Source organism: Populus nigra, chromosome 10 (genome assembly GCF_951802175.1).
Source record: "Populus nigra chromosome 10, ddPopNigr1.1, whole genome shotgun sequence".
Taxonomy (NCBI): domain Eukaryota; kingdom Viridiplantae; phylum Streptophyta; class Magnoliopsida; order Malpighiales; family Salicaceae; genus Populus; species Populus nigra.
The window spans coordinates 9,499,852-9,516,834 of NC_084861.1; the positions used below are offsets into that span (position 1 = coordinate 9,499,852).

At 28.6% G+C, this 16,983-nt stretch overlaps 1 protein-coding gene across 1 annotated transcript; it reads left to right on the top strand.

Moving 5' to 3' along the window:
• The first annotated feature begins 5,781 nt into the window (after positions 1-5,781).
• On the top strand, positions 5,782-9,250 carry LOC133705281 (protein STRICTOSIDINE SYNTHASE-LIKE 10-like). Its single transcript, XM_062130420.1, has 3 exons — positions 5,782-5,966; positions 8,328-8,591; positions 8,716-9,250. Exons 1-3 carry the CDS (start codon positions 5,782-5,784, stop codon positions 9,248-9,250), a joined length of 984 nt encoding a protein of 327 aa, XP_061986404.1.
• Positions 9,251-16,983: the final 7,733 nt, after the last annotated feature.

Genomic DNA, 16,983 nt, shown 5'->3' on the forward strand with positions numbered 1-16,983 from the left:
GTGACGTGTGAGAAAATTGCTGAGTTTGCGACCCCTGACATAAAAATAATAATAAAAAAAGGAAAAACAAAAACCAGAGAAAAGAAGAGGATATAAAAATAAAGCCCTCTCGGTTCGAGGAGCTAAGAATCCAAGATGCCCTCGCCCTTGGTCGCCAGGCGCAAAGCTTCGGCCCAAATCAACGAGCTATTCGACTATCATGGGGCTAGTTTAATGAGCTGAAACCTACACTGTTTTAGCCCAAGTATGAACTAAGAGATAGCAAGAGGGATCAGTGGGCTGTTTTTTAAATTATTTTTATTTAAAATTATATTGAAATAATATATATATTTTTTATTTTTTAAAATTTATTTTTAATACTTTTTTTTTCAAAAAAAAACAGTCACACCACTTATTTTAAAAAAATAAAATCAAATCAAAGATTAGTGGACATCCCACTTAGAGGCTGTTTGTCTACGCGGCTGCGGCTGTGTTTTAATTAAAACGAAGTCCGCAACCGTTTGGTAATAATAAAACTTAGTTTACTGTGCATGGGGTCCACATGTTTTTTGCGTTTAAAACGCTGAAAAGAAAAGGCAACGAAAACCTGCTTTGCATGCACTGTAGAAACCTGCGGACATTGCAATTCACTGCTGTTCACGGGTGAATTGCACTGTTCACGTGAACAGTGCAATTCACTTGCACTGTTCTCTTTTTTTTTATAGTGTGTTAATAATATTTTATCCAAAATTCATCCGATAAAAACTACAGTTTTCATAACTTTTTAAGCGTGTAATAAAATTAGATAAAATATTATCAGATATAAATTGATATTATTATACGCGTAAATTTAATTCACTCTATACTAGTTTTTCAAGAAAAAAATATTGTTCACATCGCGAATGAATTTAATTCTCTAAACTAGTTTTTTTATAATATTTTAATATATTAATGTAATTACTTTTTAAAGTACTTTTTACTTAGAAATGTATTAAAATAATATTTTTTTTATTTGTTAAAAATTATATTTGATATCAGTGCATCAAAATGATCTGAAAACACCAAAAAAATATTAATTTGAAGCAAATAAAAAAATAAAAATCATATAAAAATTGCTTCACAAAAATTACGTTTCAAACTTATTTTTTTAGTGGGCCTCGTAGCATAAAACGTGGTTTGATTTATTACCAAAAACCTTGCTGCATTTTTTTCACCGCAAACACAAAAACTAGTGGAAAACAAACGCGACCTTAGCCAATTGCCAACATTACTAGATTATGCCTCCGAAATTGATTTGGATGACTCATTTATAAGGATGATCATTTTCGGTTCGGTTTTTATCAAAAAAAAGTAACAAAACTGAATTTTTTTAAAAAACTGAAATCGGTTTCGGTTTGGTTTTTTTAGAACAAAAACCGGTTCAAACCGGTTTGACTTGATTTTTTCCGGTTTGACTCAGTTTTTTCATAGTTTTGTTTTTGGGTTCGGTTCGGTTTTTTCGATTCCAGGCTTATAAAACGAAATCAAACCGGTCAGTTTTTTAAAAATTCTAATCGATTTTATTTCACGGTTCAATTTTTTTGATTATTTTTTTTTCTGATTTTCTCTATTTTTTTATTTTTTTGCTCCCCTCTACTCGTTTATATGTTAGATATTATATTTGATCAGAAATAGTCGCTTAAATTTTGATTTGTTATATAGAGGTGCTGGAGTCTCTCTATAATGTGAACAATGTGAACGTGAAATGAAAAAAAAAATAGCATCTTTAACTGACTTATATAATCAGCGTACACTCTCAAAAAAATTACTTGATTGTATTTATTTCATGGTTGAACCTCAAACTAGCTATCAAACATCTCTAAGTTTTTCCCGACTATATTTATATTCTCAAGAAATAGACAAACAACCAAGTTCTTTCACTAGCTACACAAAGTTTCATCCGTTGCCCCATTGGGCCTTCTATTTAATGCTTGAAACGTGAGAGTCTCCGCAAAAAAATATATATATATATAGAGGAAGCGTCCGGTCGAGGAAAGCTTAGTAATTAAATTGGCATCTCGTTGAGAAAGTTGACAGCTTAATTAGGGTTCGACTGAGAATTGCAGAGGCTTCGAGGACTAGTCTTATTCTTGCCCTTCCTTTATCATGTTGATCGGCCCGCCGATCTGGAAGAAGGCGAACTCAAGCTGCAACCGACAATTGCATTAATATTCAGATTTCAAAGTCTACAAATGTGAGCTTCTATGAATAATTGAGAAGCCAGAGACTTAGACAGAGATTTTTTTTTCATATAATATGCATGACCCCTCGTGTCTCCCATCCCATGTGTACAGCATATATATACAACTTCACATCCCTCTGTCAACGACATGACTTTAGTTTTGGGTAGGTCCGAATTATAGGCTACTTAAAGTCTTAAAGACCACCCTTATTGTTCGTAGACAATCTTCGCTGGGTATCTAGTTCCTGTCTCAGATGAATAGTGGCTTGCATTATTGGGAAATTATCTCCAATATCACAAAATTCTGTTCAAAATGGATACTATATTACACATGGACTTGTGTTTGCGGCATTTATGATTTTTTATACTATCGAGTGAAAGGTAACCACCGGAGGGGGGGAGCTATGATCACGGGACTGCGGGGCTTCCCAGGCGAGACCTAGAAATGTTGCCGTACCGGGGCTTCTTTTTTTTTTTTTTTTCCTGTTTAGCAATGTAATTTTTTAAATATTTAAAAAAACATATTATTTTAATAAAAAAATATTTTTTAAAAGAACAACTATCATATTTTCAAATGGTTTGTTGAACGTATTTAATTACTTTTAATCCACGGTTAAGAATCATTAATTTCAAACTTAATTCGTGAGAAACAAACTCTATTTGGATTGAGCTTTCAAATAACTATGATTTGAAAAAATGGAAGCTAACTTTTTCTAAAACATGGTTTCAAGTATATTGAATTTATGAAACCATGATTTCGAAAGGATTACCGCCACTCCCGTACACTTTTAAAAACTCATTCATAGTATCCAACAGACACAAAAAGAGCTTTTGTTACGTTCGTGGATCCTATGGTCACAGGTCGTGTGAGCAACGGCCAAACTCAATTAAATTTTTAGATTGATCGAACCCACCTCCGCGTTCATAGATTCTATGATCAAGATAGAAGCCCTGATCTCTGTTTTTGAAAGAAATCGCTTAAAACTCAAAAAAAATAAAAATACAGAAACATTATCGAAGAACACATACTACCTTCATCAAGGTCTAGCTAGCCAGCTACCAATATTATTGAATTTCCTCATTGAACATGGCTTGTGTTGGAGCAGCGAGAGGAAAGGACAAGCAACAGTTGTATAAGCTGGCATGTATAAATGGAGCTAATTTTTATGTGATTTACTGGGAGATATTCTGGACCTTATAATGATTCCTTTTCTCAATACATAATAAAAATAATAATATAAATTAAAGTATCTAGAATTTAAATCTATTTCAAGTGAAGCTTACAGCATTATTATCTTCCAAACAAAAATATTAAATAACGTCAAGAGTAGTGCTCCTGATCAAAAAATACAAAGAAGAACGTCGAGACTTGCATGTATCTTCAAGATTTCACGTCCAATCTTGCCATAATTGCCTATTGTCAAAGTCAGATCGAGCCAGCTGAAAAAAAAATAAACAATCCGTCCACCGGACAATCAACTTGCTCTCTCCTTAATTGAACTTCAACAACTGCGAGAAAACCATATTCTGGTATCGGTCCAATCTACTAATTTCTTGCAGTACTCTTCAAGGTTTAACGTGAGATCTTTTGTTGACTCTCTCTGGCTTTAAAAAAAAAAAAAATTAAATACGAGGCATAACCCGAAACAAGAAAAACTACATTCTAGTCAAGCGGGGATTCAGCAATCAATAATTTTATTTTTTTTAGTCGATGTTTTATATATTGATTGCTATAAAAATCATTAAATCAATGGATTTTGAAATAGAATACAATGATAAAACTAAAAAAAGGGGCAAACACGGACTGCAGGATTCGAACATGTGCGGGGAGCAAATCCATAATCAAAATGGCTGCGTTAAAAATGGGTACCTAAATCAAAATAATGACCAACCTCATAAAAGTCAATTCCGAGTCCTATTTATTTTTATATTTCAAAAATATTTAAAAAAATAAAAAAATTATTTTAAATTAATTATTTTTAATATTTTAAAATTATTTTAATATACTGATATTAAAAATAATTTTTAATTAAAAAATAACCATTATCGTATTTCCAAACAATTGTTAATTCTCTCTACACTGTAAGTCTCAGAGGTTCTGATGGATTTTATTATTACTAGCACCACAAGGTGACATTTACACAGTTCGAGTAACTTGAATTCTTGAACATTTTTTTTTTTTTTGAGAAACAGGCAACACCATCTGAGAAAACTATAGTGATTTTGTGAGACACGGTGGTAGGTAATCAAATTGATAAAAATAAAATAAAATGTTATTGTGGTACTAAGTTACTAGTGCGGGCATCATCTGTGGTTCTTCGTGGATATTGGTTAGGGTTCGTGAAGAGAGAGGAAAAGAGAAAGGATACTAAGGAGTTGTGCACCAACACAAAACATTTATTCTTCTTCATTTTAGTTTTCATTTTTTTCATAATTTTTCTTCTCCAGTAGAAAACTACAAAACACGTTCTCATTTTTTAACGTTTCAGAATATTTTTCTAACCTAAAAAACTGAAAAATATGTTCATATTATATTGTTTTTTATTAGAGAAAAATAACAAAATAAAAATAGTGTTTCAAACTAAACATGTTTTCTACAATATTCTTTACATTTTGACATACAGAGATATTTTTTTATCATTATTTTGAGAGAAATTCTCCATCTAGTTAATTTGAATAAGATACAATAATAAACATAACAATATAATATTTTTACTGTTATAATGTATTAATAATAAAGTTTACAATTAATTAAGATACAATTTTTTTTAATGATTATTATAATCATTTCACAGTTGATTTGCAATGGCTTCCATAACAAAACTCATTTGTTCATATTCACATAAAAGCTTTCTGGCACCACACTATTAATATAGTCATCGTTAGAAACTCCAATCATTCTCTGCCATATTCTGTAAATAATCGATCAATTGTATCTTTCATTTAAATAAAATTATGTAATGTGCAACAAAAATTTAAATTAATTTTTATCATTGTAGTGAATAACTTGATTCGAATTGAACTGATTTTAAATTTGGTTAATGTCAAAATTTATAAAATTTAAAATTCCAATTTAATTAGAATTTTAGATTTAAATTAGACCGAACCTAATCGTGAATAACCCTACCGCACCATTACATATAAATAAATTAACTTTAAAGGGTAAAACTCAATTGTTCATGTCTTGAGTTTGCTCTTTATAAGTTATTAGTTCGAGTCTCATAAATTTTAAAGTCACTGGAGGCTTACATGATCGTTAACTTCAGAGCTCATAAGATTAGTCAAGATGCACGTAAATTAATCTGAACACTCACATAAATAAATAAATAAATAAACAAAAAAATACTTCCTCGGATTTACATATATTATATTTTCAGTTCTACGAGAGACCATGGATGTGCTGGTCACGTTATAAATAGATACCCGTACTGACTATAATTGATTGTGCAATATCTCTGTTTTAGCCACGGATAAAGATCTTGTTCTTATCCACCATGAATACTCTCTTTTCTTCCAAAATTTTGTTTCCTTGCTTCCTTTTCCTCTTCGTTTCACTTGATTGCATCTCATGCACTGATAAAATGCTTTACCAGGACGGCCTTGAAAACTACTTCCAGCTCGCTCTCCCTGCAGTCGTTGGACCAGAAAGCATTGCCTTTGATTGCAATGGCAAAGGACCATATGTTAGTGTCTCGGATGGCAGGATCCTGAAATGGCAAGGAGCCAAGCTTGGTTGGATAGAATTTTCTGTCTCTTCACCTCAAAGGCAAGACCTCAAGCCCTTATATATATATATATATATATATATACATGTGCAGTTCATTTTGTTCTCTATCTTCCTTTTTACATATACTACTTAAGCACTTCATATGTAGGAAATCATCTGATAGTCTGAGTGATTTCATCACATAATAAATCCTCAAAGACATACATCAAAATGAGAAACAGAGCTAGCAGATATATACTCAAATTCATTACCAAAACTAGGGCTCGGATAAATTTTTTGGTAAAAAATAAAAAATAAATATGTAATTTTTTAATTTTATTTTTTTAAAAAATTAATTATAAATCAAAACACTTATGAGAACTATTTGTGTTAATAAATGCAAAAAAAAAAATTAACACGTCTATTCAACTCGTCTAGCTATTAGTCGAATAAATTTTTTTCTAACATAAAAGAATTAATGTATAGGTGTTATTAATATATTTTTTTAAAATCAAGTAAAAAACATAACCATGAATCTCAAAGTCGACGCTTACATATAATAAAATATAATAAAGATCGTATGTATTAATAAAAATACATAAGATCTCAAATTAATTTTTAACATAACCAAAAAATAGAACAATATTGCAATTGCTTTAGTGAAACATCATTTTCTTAGTTTGCGTAGAATAAATTTCAAAAAACAAAAGGTGTAAAGAAAAATCATTGAAAAACAAATGAAAAAAATAATGGTATAAATAGGCAAAGGGTAAAGAATCCAAAAAAAAAAAGGTGTAAAGAAAAGAAAGAAAAAACTAAAAAAACATTAAAATCATGAATTTGGCATGTGAGTTATAATTTTTTTATATAAAAAAATATTAGATATTCATACTGCTCCAATGTGTTTTTTTATATGAAAAAATAAAAGTATCATTTGAAAAGTCTATGCAATCATCTAGCTAAATATTTTGATAACCATTTATGGAAATAAAAAAAGTCATTAACAATAATCAATAAAAAAATTGTAAAGATAAGATATTTACCGGATTATATTTACTAAAATTTTTTTAAATAAATAAAAGATAAATCCAACCTAAAGAACCCACGACTTAAACGGTAAATATAAACAAAAATGATTGAATAAACCCATATTATATAAAAAAATATTATTATGAAAGGTTGAATATATCATAAAAATATTTGGAATGGAAAACTACTGATATGATGAAAACATATATAAAAAAAAAACCTCGAGTGAATCTGACAGCCAACCCGGATGAACAAATCAAACACATGACCTAATACATGAAATTAAGATTACCTTATAAATAGCAAAGCAAAAACAATATTGAAAAAAAAATATTTGAAAAAAATATTTTTTAAAAAAATATCAAAGTCAACTCGAACTAATCTTTCATATCTATGAATTGGGTCATGAGACCATGATGATCTCAATAAAAACAAACCTAAAAAAACAAAGAAGCAAAATTCTTAACTAAATAAATATTAAGGGATGAAATTAAAAAAAATAAGTCAATAAAAATACAATACAAAACAAAAAAAAAATCAATTAAAATAAGTAGGACTAAATTCTACATAAAAACCAACTGAAATTAAATATTACGGGAAAATTTAAATGAAATTAAATGTTTAGCGATAAAATTGAAAAAACAAATCAATTAAGAAAATAATTAAAAAATAACAATTAAAAGAATTGACACCAAACTTGACATAAAAATTCAATGAAAAGAAATGCTCAGTGATGAAATTGAAAAAAAAATTAAAAAAAAATAATTGAAAAAAAATAAATAGTGCTACCCTCTAACAAATTAAGAATGATAAATTTTCACTGTATAAAAATCATAGTACTTTTAAAAATTAAACGGTAAAAAAATAATTTCATTGTAGCTCTAAATACACTTAACTATGGATAAGCTATTTAGTATCTTATTTAATTGCTGACTAAATTGGCGATTTTTTTAGGGGGGGCTATAAATGTTCCTGTAAGTAAGTAAAGCATTATATATTTAATTTTAAGCTGATCGTAAGGAAAGCAAGAAAAAAAGGAGCTTTTCTAGTGATTAATTTTTACTCTTTTTTTTTAGATAACTTGTTTGTATTTTTCAAAAAAAAATTGATCAAGTATTTCTACTTCTAAAAATTGGATAGAAAACTTATTGTTGCTTATAAGTGTAGCAGCGTCAGAACTTGTCTCCTTTATTTGTAAGAGTAGCAAGATCAGACAGAACCTTAATGTGACTATTAAAGTGTTCAAGAGTCGCAATTATGCAACATTCAATTCATGTCTTGGTAGTAATTGATTGATAGTCAAAACTTATACAGACCTTGCAGTACTCCTGCAAGTTGCAGCTAATGGGGATAACTGATTGTCGGTTTTTAACTTGATTCCAATAGAGATAGACACATGTGTGATGGCTCAACAAACACCAAACTGGAACCGGTGTGTGGAAGACCACTAGGCCTCAAATTCAACTCTGCAACTTGTGATCTCTACATTGCAGACGCGTACTATGGACTCTTAGTAGTAGGACCGGAAGGTGGAGTGGCTAAACAACTTGCTGCTTCAGCTGAAGGAGTTCCCTTCAGATTCATGAATGCTTTGGATGTTGATTCCAGAACAGGAGTGGTTTATTTCACTGACAGTAGCATTTATTTCCAAAGAAGGTACTACTTTTTTCCAGCCTTCTCTCTTCTTTCTTCTATAGCTAGCTAATTTTTTCAGCAACTTAACTGTTTTTGGTATGGTACCCTACCCAGAAATTACTATTTTAGTTCTTTGATCATGCAGGGAGTATTTACTGGCAATCATAAGCGCTGATAAAACTGGAAGGTTAATGAAATATGATCCAAATACCAAAAAAGTGACAGTGCTGCTCAAAGGCTTAGCATTTCCAAATGGAGTGGCTCTAAGCAAGGACAATTCGTTTATTCTAGTTGCCGAATCATTTACAATGCGAATCTTAAAGTTTTACCTTGTGGGTTCTGAAATACATGGACGTCAGGAAACTTTTATTCAACTGGGAAGATTCCCTGATAACATTAAGAGGACTGCTAATGGAGAATTTTGGGTTGCGCTAAATACTGGAAGAGGAAAGATTCGAAGATTGGATTCTACAAAACTACAACAAGAAACTTCTATTGACTGGTTTGTGGATGATCCTGTAGCAGTTAGACTGACTTCAGGTGGTAAAGTGGTTAATGTATTGGATGGAAATGGTGGCAATGCTCTCGATTCTGTGAGCGAAGTTGAAGAATACAGTGGTCTTTTGTGGCTAGGATCTTCCATGAAGCCTTATGTTGGTTACATCAAGAACAAAAAATAACTTGAGTGTTACGAAAAACAAAAAAAAAACTTTATGCTGCCAAAAATTTCCTCATAGCAGCTGTCTATTTGCAGCATTGTTGTAAGAAAAACTCAAGTACGAAGTCAATTCCTGTATGGCATTTATAATAAACAGTTGTGTGCTGTGGAAAATATCAAGATAATCAAGGAGCTGCTCCTTATCTTTTCCTTCGTTAATTTCTCTTCTTCTTCCTGTACCAGCATTAAATTACTACTGCCAAACGAGATCTACTACAAAACGGACAATTTTCTGAATTTATGCAGTCACTGGTGTCACAGGACCATGGGATGTCGCATTCCTTGATTACTGTAAGGATTGAGTGCACCTGTCTCATGTACTTGAATTAATGGATGCATTGAAGCACAGAATATGAAATTGCAGGTCCCAGTCTCTGCTGTAAATCATGATCATGATCTCTTCATCTTTTTGAATTTTACATAAATACAATTTAATCTATTTACCTACCAATTCAACGAAGTCTAACCCCCAAGCTGCATATCAAAACCGAATACATAAATAACAATTGGGAAATAATGCATGAGGTGGTGGGCTCGAAGAAAAACCGCCAAACAATACGAGGATGCTGTCCCAGCTACTTTATGGAAAAGCTATGTGCCCCCCAGGTGCAGAACATCTCCTATTCATTTCTTTGTTTGTTGTTAGTAGAGATATATCAACTATCAAGTGCTTCGATGACTTTCTCTAATGAAAAAGGTTTGAGTCGTTGCAGTTATTGAACTTATAATACTTTTTTTATTAATGTATTTTTTTTATTTTAATTAATATAATATTTTTAATTGGAATCATTGTTTTTATTTAAAAATATATTTTTTATAATTGTTAAGATAACTCAATAGAAAATATCAAAATAACATGTTCAAATTTTACGTGATTGAAAGCTAAAAACAAATTATAAACATTATAAAATTATATTCAAAATCTATTTAAGCATTTTAATAATAAAAAATCAAATTTAATCAAATTTTTATGAATAATTTATTATCTGTATTATTATTTTCATATCATGTACATAATAATTGAAAAAATATTAAAATTCAAATAAAAAGCTTATAATAATATTTAAGAACTATGTCAAAATAAAAAGAAAGTGAATTTTATAAAAACATTTTGGAGTAAAAAAACAGAGAAAGAAGGAAAAAATAAGAAAAAAACTTTAGCAATGAGTTAGGCCAACACCAAACCCATTATAGTAAGGCAGATTCCTGTGCTGGACCTGTTTCATTTATTTTTATTAAAAAGACATGTGAATGTTGTGTGTCCTATTTTTATAAAATAATTATGTCTTATAACGCTAAAACTTGTGACCTCTCACTTTTTATTTTCATATACATTAAAATTTGTTATAAACAATTAAAAAATATACATTAAAATTTTTTATTTTTGTATAAATAGCAAAGGACCATGAAAAACCCCAGTTATTTTTGTTTGTAGGCCAACACCTAACCCATTGTAGTAGGCCAGACTCTCGTGCTTGACCCTGTTTTATTTATTTTTATTAAAAAGACATATGAATGTTGTGTGTCTAATTTCATAAAATAATTGTGTCTTCCAACGCTAAAACTTGTGACCTCTCACTTTTTATTTTCATATATATTAAAATTTTTTATTTTCATATAAATAGCAAAGGATCATGAAAAATCCCAGTTATTTTAGTTGTAGGCCAACACCAAACCCATTGTAGTAGGCCATACTCCCGTGCTTGACCCTGTTTTATTTATTTTTATTAAAAAGACATATGAATGTTGTGTGTCCCATTTCATAAAATAATTGTGTCTTCCAACACTAAAACTTGTGACCTCTCACTTTTTATTTTCATATATATTAAAATTTGTTATAAAACAATTAAAAAATATATATTAAAAATTTTTATTTTCATATAAATAGCAAAGGACCATGAAAAACTCCAATTATTTTAGTTGTAGGCCAACACCAAACCCATTGTAGTGGGCCAGACTCCCGTGCTTGACCCTGTTTTATTTATTTTGATTTAAAAAACAAATGAATGTTGTGTGTCCCATTTCATAAAATAATTATGTCTTTCAACGCTAAAACTTGTGACCTCTCACCTTTTATTTTCATATATATTAAAAAATTTTATAAAATAATTAAAAAATATATATATATTAAAAAAATTTATTTTCATATAAATAGTAAAGGACCATGAAAAACCCCAATTATTTTTGTTGTAGGCCAACACTAAACCCATTGTAGTAGGCCAAACTCCCGTGGTTAGCTCTGTTTTATTTATTTTTATTAAAAAGATATATGAATGTTGTGTGTCTCATTTCATAAAATAATTGTGTCTTCCAACGCTAAAAATTGTGACCTCTCACTTTTTATTTTTGTATGTATTAAAATTTGTTATAAAACAATTAATATATATATATATATATATATATATATTTAATTTTTTTTATTTTTCATATAAATAGAAAGGATCATAAAAAACCCCAGTTATTTTAGTTGTAGGTCAACACCAAACCCATTGTAGTAGGTCAGACTCCCGTGCTTAACCCTGTTTTATTTATTTTTATTAAAAAAGACATATGAATGATGTATGTCCCATTTCATAAAATAATTGTGTTTTTCAACGTTAAAACTCGTGACCTCTCACCTTTTATTTTTTGTATATATTAAAATTTGTTATAAAAAAATTTAAAAAGATATATTAAATTTTTTTATTTTCATATAAATAGCAAAGCACCATGAAAAACCCCAATTATTTTAGTTGTCTAAATAATATAAAAAGGAAAGACTATTCTATTGTGTAGTCTAATATTTATATAACTTTCCATGAAGAACAAAAGGAGAGAGAAAGAAAACATGAGTTATCATACCTTGACCTATACCATTAGGCTAAGTATATTTGATTTTATAATGTATGATATTTTTTTGTTTAAAAATATATTAAAATATATATTTTTTTATTTTTTCTAATAACAATATATTAAAACTATTAAAAGTACTAAAAAAATTAATTTCATATTTTTTTTAAAAAAATACTTTTAAAAAACATCTAAAATTGCTTTCGTGATTTCACGAGCTTGATTACAAATTATCATGGAAACTAGCAACAAAATGAACAGTTTATCGATACAGATAGTCAACGTAGACAATTTACAATCTTACCTGCAAAATATAATGAAAATGAATTAGGTTTTTACAAACCCTAAATTTTACAGCTAAACTGTAAAAAAGAATTTTTATTTGATAAATTACTAATATCAAAATGTCTTGCATAAATAGCGCACATGAGTTTTTAAATAAGAAACTAAACCAAGCTATCTAATTAATCCTTAATTAAATAAAATTCTCAAACCTAAGTGAATCAATAAACAACTATAAAAATAAAATAAAAATATCGTAAAACAACAACCTCCGTAATTCTGGTATGAAAATCATCTTAGTTATAAAAGAAAAACTATGGTTTTGCAAACCCTAAAATTAGGGCTGAACTAGAGAGAGAGAGAGAGTACTATCTCTGCAGACTCATTATAATTTTTATTTTTACTGGTGCTAAGTAGACTAATGAAAACTCACTTTACATTTTTATTAGTAAGTGACTCCGTGATGCTTTTATTAAATGACTCGATTCTTGTTTTTAAAAACTTAAATTAATATATTTTAAATATTTTCTAATAATTTTTATGTGTTTGGGTAAAAAATAAATAAAAACTATTTTAATATGTTTTTAAATAAAAATTATTTTAAAAACACCTTTAATATATATATATATATATATATATATATATATATATATATCCGTGAGGTCAGCGTCCACTATCCAAAACAAAGGCCAGCAGTTTGCCTGGCAGCAGAGCATCAAAGGCCTGTTGGTAACGTGGGCTGTCAATTCAATCTAAAAGATATAAGCTACCAGGCCCATAAAGTCCAGTGCTGGCATTTATATGATCGAGGGGTCCAAACAAATCCTCCCTCAAAAACTTCGGAGTGGGCGAAGGATGGCTTCTCATGTATCCCTGCATTCTCGAAAAAAATTTGGTTGTTAATAGTAAGAGTTTTTTGGGGAAAGAATTTTAATATTAAACATAGCATTTACAAGAACTGATACTCGATGCATTAGATGATGATGATGATAATTTCTTTGTGTCTTTCATATAATTTTAATTTACCATGAAGAATATAAACATAGGTTAAACTTGTAGTTGAAAATATTTTTTTATATCAAATTAATATATTTTTAGTGATTTTTAATATTTTTATATAAAAATATCCAAAACCCTGATAAAAGATAACTTGGGAAACACCTTGCAAACAATGTTTTAAGTCTCGAATGGTATCCAACCTTGTTCTTGCTTGTAAATTAGATTTAGTCTGACGTGGGTAGCGGGTTTCGGACGATATCTGGGACGCAAAGGGAGCCAGGCTTATAAAAATTGCAGACGGAGGCGGGTGAATTTTCCAGCCGCAACGCACCCGATCAAATGACCTTGATAATGAAAACCAGATACAAACCTGCAACTCGCCACCGATATCTGCAAATACTAGAATTAGAAATTGGTTGAGAAACAGAAACTTCCAAGATTAATCAACTTTTAATGCCCCCCAAAGCAATATCGTAGCATATTTTTCACTTTTCAAGATCAACAATCCAACCAGAAGAATGAAGGCAATTTCAGCAAAGACATCTTCTGGGTTTACTGGATATTTGTTATTACTGTTATTACCAAGATGTCCCAGAACTGAATTCGGTCAAACAATTGGTGAAATAAATAAATAAAAAGTCTCATGGGCAAAAGGGTGGACAGAAATTCAAAGATTTGGTCAAGATCTTATCTTAATTCACAAGAAAGAAGAAAAGCAAAACCACAGTCACTGTCACTGTCTAAGGGTAGTATATAATATTACGGTAGTAATTGTTTTTTTAAAAAAATTATTTGAAAATATATTAAAAAAATATTTTTTTAAAAAAAATATTTTTAAAATTTGCATATTAAAACCATTAAAAAATATTTAAAAAATTAATTTAAAATTTTTAATAATCAAGTTAAATCTCAAAACATTTTATTACTATCATGAAATATCCCAAGTGCTATCCCAAGTGCTTGCAGTCAAGTGGAGAAGCTTCGGAGATAATGTCCGAAGTTAATGAAAATGTCACGTCGAAAGCCAAAGATTTGGGCTCCTCTCTTTTCTTGTACAAGTTGATAAACGAAATAAAATTTCCTTGACATTGATATTTGTTAGGATTGTGGTTAAAATTACGAGTTAAATTATAAAATTAATGTATTTAATATGTAAAATTATATTAAAATTCAAAAATTAATAAAATCAAATTTAATTTGTATAAAATCAATAAACTCGGTTTGATTTTACGAGTTTATTAAATTTATGATATAAACTAACTCAAGTTTAGATTTTGCTTTAAAATGTTTTCTGATCAGTTTTACGAGATTGAACATATCTTTTTAAACCGTATATTGGATAAACCTAAACTTTTACAGGAAAATACTAGACACATGAAAATATATTATGATAGAATTTTAGATCAAATGGAATTTTGGAACATAATATTTCAGATGGTCAAGTATGTCAAACTATATCTTTGTGTACCGTTTTGAACATATCTGGAGCTACTAATTGAATCATGTTCCAATTCAAGTTGGGTTGGAAACTAGACATCTGAAACTTACCAACTATATATTGTAGGCCCAGTAATTCATACACATGAGAGAGAACGACATGTTTGAAACAAGACTCAAATATGCTAAAAACATGAAAAAAATTAGAGATTCAGACTATAATGAGGAATTTTAATATTAAAATTTTTGTTTTTATTTTATTATTTTTGAATAATTATTTTTAATTTGAATTTTTTTCAGCACATTAAACATTGTTTAGAGGTTTGTTTCGTTATTGAATTCATGATAGTTAATTACTAGTTTAAGTGTAGTAGCTTATAGCCCAAAAGGAGTATACTAGGACTTATTGTGGCGGGAACAACCAAGTTATCACCAGATTTATGTATATTTTTTACCATTCAGTGACTTGCTTATATTGAAAAATTTTATCATGTGACTTTTTATTTTTTAAAGTCATTAATTTATTGATTCATATTGTTTATTTTTCTTATTTTATGTATATCACTTATTGATTATAATATTATTGATGTATTTTATCAAATTTATATGTAATTTAATTTTTTAATTGAAATTTTTAGTATATAATTAAAAAATATATTTATAATTTTATAATTTTACATTTTGAGTTTTTTTTTTTTTTATAACTGTTTTTGATAACTCGAAAAAGGCTACTAGAGGACGAACCGACGAAGTAAACAAACGGTCGAAGTAGTGCTTCAAACATTAGAAAAGGAGTGGCCCACCAGAATCGTGATCAATTAATTTTCTTCCAAAGTTACCGACATCTGCTGGGACTTTGGAAGGTTCTTTCTTTGGAATCAATGGAGTGCAGAAGAACTCAACCAGTTTTCTCTGGGAGGTCGAACCTATATCTTTTTAAATAGGCGATATTACTTTTTATATGAAATAATATGATATTAATTTTAATTAGAATTACGATTGATGATTTTTTTTTAATATTTTTTAATTTTTTAATATATTTATATCAAAAATATATTTTTTAAAACAATATTCTAATATATTATTTCGAGAACATAATATTTCTAGATGAATTTTGTCAAATATGTCAAACCAGACTTTTGTATACTGTTTTAGACATATCTGAAGCTACTAGTTGAATTCTGTTTCAATTTAAGTTGGGTTGGAAACTAGACATCTGAAACTTGTCAATTATATACAAACGAGATAGAACGACATGTTTGAAATCATTACTCAAATCTGCAAAAAAAATACAAAAAATAAAGATTTGGGCTATATGAAGGAATTTTAACATTAAGATTTTTATTATTATTTTATTTATTTATTTATTTTCTAATATTTATTTTTAATTTGATTTTTTTCCAGCGTATTAGACATTGTTTAGGGGTTTGTTTCATTGTTGAATTTATGATAATTAATTACTAGTTTAGGTTTAGTAGCTTGCAACCCAAAAAGGATCCACTAGGACTTATTGTGGTTGAAACAACCAAGTTATCACCAGATTTATGTGTATTTTTTACCGTTCAGTTACTCTTTTGTATTAAAAAGTTTTGTTTTGAAACTTTTTATTTTTAAAAATTGATTCATATTATTTATTTTTCTTAATTATTAATTATAATATTGTCAATATATTTTATCAAATTTTAATATAATTTAATTTTTTAATTGAAATTATTAATATATAATTAAAAAAATATTTATAATTTTACAATTTGAGTTTATATTTTATTTTTTATAACTCGAAAAAGGCTACTAGAGGACGAAGTAAACATACGGTCGAAGTGGTGCTTCAAACTTTAGAAAAGGAGTGGCCCACCAGAATCGTGAACAATTAATTTTCTTCCAAAGTTACCGACATTTGTTGGGACTTTGGAAGGTTCTTTCTTTAGAATCAATGGAGTGCAGAAGAACTCAACCAGTTTTCTCTGGGAGATCGAAACTATATCTTTTTAAATAGGCGATATTACTTTTTATATAAAATAATATGACATTAATTTTAATTAGAATGACGATTGATGAAATTTTTTTTTAATATTTTTAAATTGTTTTCATATATTTATATCAAAAATATATTTTTTAAAACAATATTTTAATATATTATATTTTATA

What these genes read in the sequence shown, in the direction of transcription:
- LOC133705281 (XM_062130420.1), top strand. Translation starts at nt 5,782, where the DNA reads ATGCTTTACCAGGACGGCCTTGAAAACTACTTCCAGCTCGCTCTCCCT. An exon ending in TCTGTCTCTTCACCTCAAAG is followed by an intron (nt 5,967 to 8,327) that starts GCAAGACCTCAA and finishes CAATAGAGATAG; the next exon opens with ACACATGTGTGATGGCTCAA. An exon ending in AGCATTTATTTCCAAAGAAG is followed by an intron (nt 8,592 to 8,715) that starts GTACTACTTTTT and finishes TTGATCATGCAG; the next exon opens with GGAGTATTTACTGGCAATCA.